This window comes from Triticum urartu, chromosome 1 (assembly GCF_003073215.2).
Source record: "Triticum urartu cultivar G1812 chromosome 1, Tu2.1, whole genome shotgun sequence".
Taxonomy (NCBI): Eukaryota; Viridiplantae; Streptophyta; class Magnoliopsida; order Poales; family Poaceae; genus Triticum; species Triticum urartu.
In genome coordinates, this window is record NC_053022.1 from 568043414 (window position 1) to 568051749 (window position 8336).

The window sequence follows — 8336 nt, forward strand, 5'->3', positions numbered from 1 at the left end:
GATGCAAAATTGTTGCATGATCATTTATTCATGCTAGATTGTTACATTACTGCTCCTCGGGTGTTGATGCTAGATTGGTGCTGGTAATGCGTTGATGCTAAATTAGTACTAAATTCTCGCCTCCATCTGGTCCATCGGTCCTGAAAAAAAATCATATAAGATCAGGTCTCACGGTTAGCAGGTGAAACCCATTTTGATAGATGACACGTGACATTCACGAATCCCAAAGCATCTAATCTCTCCCCCTGATTTCTAGTGAGGGATAAGATAGATGCTTTGTGATTTGTGAATATCATATGTCATCCATCAAAATAAATCTCGCGTGAGATCTGGTCTCATGTCCTTTCCATCGGTCTAGCTAGGTCCCGTCGTGCGCGCGCGTCCCATCCGGCACGGCGCTCCAGTTCACAGCGCGCGCCGTGTATATTCAGTTCAGACGCCGCACCGACACGCCTCTATCGCTATGTCACCGGCACGTGCCACCTACCCAGCCGGCAGTGCCACCGACGACTCGGCCGGTGGCTCCACCTTCACGCACACATGTATAGCGCCGACGTCGACGGACTTGTTCTCTACTAGGATGGCGAGCGCGGTGTCCGGCGTGGTCGTATGCACATTAACGATGACGGGCGCGCGTGCGTCCGGCGACTGACAGCGACCGAAAGCGAGGGAGCAGCGGGACGGGACGGAGCACTCGCCGTTCAATCCACGCGTGCCGGCCGGTGTCGATAGCCTCGTCCGTACACATGGCTCCATCACCAACCGCTTGCGATCGGGTAGCGGCCAAGAACGATCTATACATAGGAAATTAAAAGCAAGAAATGTTCGCACTGATCGATCTCAACTGTACATTTTGGCCTTGGCGATACGGGTATGCAAGACCCTCCCACAAAAAACAAATCGCGTACCAACCCCCAACGTGTACCAACTACCAAATGTATCCACGTGTAAGCAAAGCAAGTGCACGTATACGTACGTGTAAAAAAAAGCGTACATATACGTATGTGCTGCAATCGGCAATTTTCTTTTTCTGCGGGAGAAAGGAATGTGGAGCAGGGCTGCAAGCGAGTCGAGTTCGAGCGAGTTTGCCTAGGCTCAACTCAACTCATACTAAAATTCGAATGAGCTCAAAATGTGCAAAGCTCAAGGCCAAGCTGCAGAAAGTGGCTCATGCTCAGCTTGTAACGATCTCGAATTGATCTCGAGCTAGTTTCGAGCTAAATAAGATGATTTTTCAAATTATTTTAAGGCCAATTTTAAAGTAAGATAGGCCACACTAGAAAAAAAATACTATAAATTCGACTTATTCTTTCTCAAGTGAAGACTAGTATTTAATAACAAGAGATCGTGAGTAGAAGACGACGAAGGTGCGTCTGCTCTCAAACTTTGACCAAAATAACAAGATATTGAACACACGATTGGCTACGTGATGAGAATACATTTTCTTCATGCTTAATTTCCATGTTTGCTAGTAGGTAAAGTGAAGAAAAAAAATCATACCGAACATATATGGAAATGAATGATCGTAATTCTCGGCAATAGATATGAAGGTTATTTAATATACTTATATGATATGGAGCTATCGAGCAAAAATTGAATGAGCCAATGCTGGCTCAAAATTGGCTCGTTTCTCGATCAAGCCTCAGCTCATACGGATATACAAGATTCTTGCAGAAAAAACAAATTGCGTACCCACCCCCAAGGCGTATCAACTACCAAGAGATCAAAGCCTATGCACGTGTAAGTAAAGCAACTGTACGTATAAAACAAGCCAAGAGCTACGTATGTGTTGCGATCTGCGATTTTTTTTTCCGTCGGGGGAAAGGAATAAGTGTACTCGTGTACCGCCCAGAATAATTCACGTCTCACATGGAAGATGAGTAAAATGCGCAGCTGGAGACGCGTGTGCACATGTGAACATCAAGTACTTTCCGCACCTAATATGACAAAAGTACTACGTATATATATATATATATGCCCCTAAAAGACTAAAATACACCGGTGGTCATATATATACCTACGTACTTCCTTCGTTTTTATTTAGTTCGTGTATTAGTCTTGATTAAAATCAAATTTTGTAAACTTTGACACAGTTTAAAAATAAAAATATTAACATATACAATAACAAATCAATAGCATTAGAATCATTATTGATTTGTTATAATAAAATGTTTATATTTTTTTATAAAGTTGATCAAATTTTACGAAGTTTCTTAATATGCAGAGTAAATAAAAATGAAGAGAGTGTATATATGCACCACTGGATGAGGATCGATCACACTCCCTCCCACCCTCCCGTACGTGCAAACTCACTATATATGCTCATTAATGCTTAGGCTAATTCAAGCACTGGTTTACTACTAGTAGTAGTTTAGAGCATCTCCAACAGACGCCTAAAAAGAGCTCCGCGCACTAAAATTAGTTTTTTGGGGCGCCCAACACCTCCAGCAGATGTTGTAGCGCTAAAAGGTTTTGGGCGCGCGCTGAAAAACGCTATCGCGTGCAGCATATTTTAGGCTCTGGATTGCGCGCGTTTCACAATTTGCACTGTCTACTTTTTGGGCGCGCGTCTTTGGGCGTCTGCTAAAGCAATATTGGTCCCGGCGCACTAAAAATGCTAAAGTGGCACACTATAATTTTTATTGGACGTGAGATTTTTGTGCGGCCGTTGGAGATGTTCTTAAGAGCAACTCCAACGCAATGACCCAAACGGACGCGGATTTTGTCCGCATTTTGTCCGTTTAGGTCGCATATACGCCTAGCGGACATGAGGCGGACGGGGGCTGGCGGTGGATGAACCCAACGCAAGGTCAAAAAGTGGATACGCAAGAAGCGGAGGAGGAGTCCTCGACATAGGCGCTGCTGGCCAGGAGCTACGACGGGAGCTCGTCCTCTACCTCTCACAGGGCCACCTTGACCGGCCCCGAGCCTGGCCCCGAGCTCGCTGCGCCGCACCCGGCCCGAGCTCGCTGCGCTGCGCCGTGGCCCAGGCGTGCCGCGGCAAGGAGCCCGACGGCGACTGACCCCGCGACGGCCAGCCGGCAGTGGATAGACACGCCAACGGCGACCCCTCGCCCGGCGAACACAGTGACCTGGACCACGGCGGAGAGGAAGGAGATCAAGCGCGGCGGAAAGGAAGGAGATCCAGCGCAACGCGAGCGTGTCGAAGACCCTGGTGGCCATGGGAGGGAGCTCGATTCCCTCCCCGAGCTCTGGTCCAGGAATGCCGCGCCTTGGTTTGTGGGAAGAAAAGGCGAAGGCGCGGGTCGCTGATTTGTGGGGCCATGGCGGACACGAGAGGCCACCAGGCGGATGGGAGCGGACGACGGGAGCGCTCGCTTTTGTCCGCCGCGGGCCCATTTGTTCCCATATTTGCGTTTAATTTGGGTCCGGAACGGACAATAAGCGGACAGCGGGCGGACGCCATGTTCGTTTGGATCGTCCTGTTGGGCCATATTTTCTGTCCGGATAATCCAAATGAACAAAATGGGTCGCCTCATTGGAGTTGCTCTAATACCACGACGCGCGCGAGCACACAAGTCTGGTCCCAAAGGTGAAGGTCATAGTCGTATCTTGCTTGCACCTCCCAAAGGGGCAAAGACGACTACTGCGCCTCCGTTCAACGCCCGCCGGCCTTTCCCCTCGGCTCCCATTCAACGCCCGACCTCGATCTCACCAGCTCCCAAACCTCACCTCGCGCATGCACCACTCCATGTCCGGGTCAGCAGCAGCAGGCGGAGAAGACCTCGGCGGCGGCCAGTTCTACGGCGACCATCCGCCTGCCGACGACGGCTTCTTCCAGAGTCGTTCGGCGTGCGGCGGTGAAGGCGATGGTGGTGTCACGCCGTCGGTCTACTCCAGCATCACCGACTACCTGCAGGGGCTCCTCGACCCCGCGGAGCTCGCCAGGCACCTGGACGCGCCTCCGTGCTACCCGGCGATGAGAGACGTGATCGGCGAGACGGCGACCCCGGTCACGCCCAACTCGTCGACGTCCGGCGAGGCGGCGGGGGCTGAGTCCCACGGATGCAAGAGAGGCAGTCCGGTGCCGGAGGAGGGAGACGAGGACGGATCGGCTGATCATCACAACCACAGGTACGTGTGAAATTCAATCTTGGTGTACAACCGTTTGCTAATTGAATCTAGCTCGAATTTGATGGATTTCTTGCCCATCCACCGACCATCTATCACATGTGTTCGTATGACTTGTTGATTAGAGGGGAGAATTGTAGATCCACTGGTACGTGTTCTTGGCAGATCGATCCCGGTCTCCATTGATCTTCTCGGCCGGCCGGTCTGAACGCGAAGATACTGCCGCACGTGGCATACCGTGTGAGATGTGAACACTAGGATTTAGGGCTCGCCATCCGTCAACTTGCCACCTACCTACCTACCATTCCAAACAAACAAATATTATCCTATCATTCTTGGATGAGGCATGTGTCTGTTAGATGTCTATCTTTTGAATTGTTGTTTTCCCTACCCCTTGAGTTCATCTTGTTATTTTACTGATTGTAGCGGTGCTGCTTTGTACCGAGAGACAGAGGATGTTGTTGTTGTTGGCGCTGTGGCTTCATCTGAATGAAATGGAAGTAGGGGTTTCACCCCTGTTTTTCAATCAAAAGAAATAAAACAAGAACCGACCGTTCGATGTAGATCAACTGGCAGTGATCGAACGGCAGATAACTAGCTAGTTTTCCCGGCAACTTCTTGCTTAGTTCCACTTTGCATGTAGAAATTGAACTGGCGGTTACCATGGCGAAATTATCAAGTCAAAAACGAATAATTTAAAATTACTAATGATGATCCTCATTGCGTTGACCGACTGATGCAGGAGCGACGAGAAGGAGCAGAAGAAGAAGGGGAAGGGGGAGAAGAAGGCGCGCGGCTCCCGTGTGGCCTTCGCAACCAAGAGCGAGGTCGACCACCTCGACGATGGCTACCGCTGGCGCAAGTATGGCCAGAAGGCCGTCAAGAACAGTTCTTTCCCAAGGTACTACCTCCTTACATTCACCCCTATGCGTATGTGTTTCGAAAAGAAAAAACATGCCTTCCACTTCTCAGTTTTGCTCCTGTAGTGAGCTTGCAACTTCAGTTTAGAGATGGTACCCCAAATGTTCTGAGTCGAATTGCAGGACTGTAATATGACCGCAACTTGCTTTCGTTAGTGAAATCGGAGAGAAACAAATAACTTCTACAAAAAAATAACATTTCACTTTCGTTGCGATGATCATCTTTCTAAGTTTGAACAACACAATCTCTTGCTTGAAATTAAAGTTTCTACGACACACAACACATGTAATCATCTTGATTAGGCATCACGATATGCATATTTAGACAGCAATTAATAAATCTTGCTAGAATCCTCATGAAAAATATGTATGTGTGCATGCATGCATGGTGAGGGCAGCCATATGCTACGACAACAATTTAGCAATGCATTGCATTGAAGTGAGATTCTGAAACACGTGCAGGAGCTACTACCGGTGCACGGCTGCGCAGTGTGGGGTGAAGAAGCTGGTGGAGCGGTCGCAGCAGGACCCTTCCACGGTTGTCACCACCTACGAGGGCCGCCACGGGCACCCAAGCCCCCTCGCCGCCCACCGTGGCTCAAGGATGATAATGGCCACCGGCGCCGACACTGCCTACTCGCTTGCCGCGCTCCAACATCAGCAACATGGCTTTTTTCCAGCCGGTGCCGACGTCTATGGGCGCATGTGCATACAGCCCACTACCGCCGTCTCTCCGTCGCTGGCACACAGATTGTCGGAGTACGGTGGCATGGAAGTGCATGCCGATCGCCTTCCCGATGCCGTGGTGCACTATCAGTCTAGGCATCATTAATTCAGTAACTCTGCGTATGTAGGAGTACATATATAGTACATCTGCAGCTTCGGTTTGGCCTTAATTTAGCGAGGCATGGAGCTGCCCGATGGGCACACACGTTTTTTTATTCGAACCGACAGAGACACAGGGTAACAGGTACAAATGTTTCTTGTGCTGCATTTGTTCTGGATGTTGAAATCATTTCTTTATAGCTAGCTATTCTAGTTACAATACCAAAGCACAATTCTCTACGGCAAGGATTATACAGTGTGCAACTATTCAGGTCTGTAATCAGGATTTTCTTAGCAGAAAGTATGCAATTGTGTACATCTTGTGCTATGTATAAGATATGCTGCAAAATACCCCGTTTGGTAGCTCAGTATTTTTAAAGTATTCTAAGAATACTGCAATTTTTTCAGATTACCATAGTTTTAGTTACAACAAGGTGTTTGGCTGCCATTGGAAATTGTCTTTTTAATACTGCATTATTTGCAAAACCGTGGTATTATCTCTGTTTTAAAAAAACAACCCCGGACCTCTTTTTTTTAAAAAACTGAGCTTGAGAAAGAAAGGGGTCCCTGTTATCTTCTTCCTTGCTTCAAACCGTTGCTGCCCCTCCTTCATTCTCCCATTGCTTCCGCTCGGAGACCTTGTTCTGCCGGATCTCGTCCTTGAGCTATGCTACGTCAGTGTGGTCCGCCTGGAACTTGCTGCCCTGAAGCGCTTTGCCTCTGCTGTGCTAGCTGCAACGATGAACTATACATTGGCAGCTTGTTGGGTCGTCGTACACTGCCTCTCCATGTCGGCCCCGTCTAACTCCACCAAGGTAGCCGGGAGGAACGGGGCAAGAAAATCCTGCTGGGCTCAAGCTTGCTACTCTGCAAAGCTGAGTTGTTGTTGTTCTTGCTCGTGCGATTTTTGTCTATCGATGTCGGCCACAACATACGAGTGTCCATACCCAACTAATCAACTCTGATCAACCAAACCAATAAGTGATTGCAACTAGCTAGGAACATGCGTGTTTGTAGCTGCTATCAACTGGCTAGCTAGTTAGCTAATTACGTTGTTGCATAATAAAGCACCGGCCAAACAGGTCACAGTATTCCCAATACTGCAAAATACTTTGATATGTCAAAACTGTGGTATCTTCCACCAACGGGCTAAAATACCGTAGTTTTTCAATACTTTGGTTTTTGTAACACCTTGCTATCAAACGCAGACTTAACTACACCAACCAGCCTGTACATATATGTTTGATCCAAAAGGATGTGGTGTGTGCATGCGGGTTAGTGAGGGGATATACTTCTTTGGTACTGTTGACTACTCCCTCTTTTCCGGTTTATAGGACTCAATTCAAAAATCTCACTAACCAAGGTAGATGGTGAGTGGTGAAATACTTTTTGTAGTTTGAAAAAGCACCAAATTAATGCTCTTGTTTTTCTCAAAAAATTATGTTTACCAATGCATTAATTGTGATACATGCATGTATAAAGTATATGCATTGGTAAATTTTCTCCTAATACTTGCATGCAATGATTTAATGCACCTCGGAATCTGAACTTGTGATGAGGAACAACCAAATTGAGCCTTATAAAACCGAAAAGGAGGGAGTACCAATGAATGGATTGGTTTTAAATTGTTCAACATTGCAGCAACGTATCTTCAACATGCGGTGGGCAAAATCTAGAATACCATTGTTCTTTAAACAAAATATTTATTGAAGCCAAACACAAAATTTAAAATTATGATTTTAGGATCAATGGTAATTCTAAAAACTATAAAAATTTCCATGCCAATTTAGCTGTAACCGTCTCCAGCCCAATTTATCCCTATCTCCCCTCTAAGTTTGCATGTTTTTTGCTACATTCTCCGAGTCATCATGGTGGATGTGTGTCAAATGAAGAGATGGTCTCCCATGCTTATTGTTAGCAGCTGATGTTGCATGATGAATACGCCCCCTTGAAGGTAAGAGTTTCAGGTAAGAGTGCCAGTGCTAACATTATCGCCACAAGCTCCTTCTCGTACATGGATGACCCCCGGTTTTCTTGGGCCCCAACACCTTGCCGAGGAAGGAAAGTGTGTGCACATTTTGAATGAGCACTTCCCCAACACCAGAGTCTGATGCATCTGTCTCTATTTCAAAAGGCTCATCAAATTGTGGTAAATCAAACACGAGCGCTCTGACCAGTGTTGATTTAAGATGTTGAAATGCCTCCTCGACCTCCGGACTCCACACAAATATTGAGACCTTCTTCAACAGATTTGTCAAAGGCCGGCCGACGAGACCAAAATCTTGGACAAACCTTTTGTAGTACCCTGCCAAGCCCAAAAATCCCCACACCTGTTGGACACATTTGGGAGTGGGCCAGTCCTTAATAACAGGGATTTTTTTCACATTGGTGGACACTCTCTGGGTACTAATGACATGCCCCAGATATGTCAATTCTTGATGAGCAAACTTGCACTTGGATCTTTTGATTTTAAGCCGATGTTTCTCCAACAGTTCAAAC

General features: G+C 47.3%; 1 protein-coding gene across 1 annotated transcript; it reads left to right on the forward strand.

Annotated features, from left to right (window-relative positions):
* Positions 1-3558: 3558 nt before the first annotated feature.
* LOC125539923 (WRKY transcription factor 28-like) lies at positions 3559-6244 on the forward strand. Its single transcript, XM_048703460.1, has 3 exons — positions 3559-4095; positions 4835-4993; positions 5475-6244. Exons 1-3 carry the CDS (start codon positions 3701-3703, stop codon positions 5842-5844), a joined length of 924 nt encoding a protein of 307 aa, XP_048559417.1. The 5' UTR covers positions 3559-3700; the 3' UTR covers positions 5845-6244.
* Positions 6245-8336: the final 2092 nt, after the last annotated feature.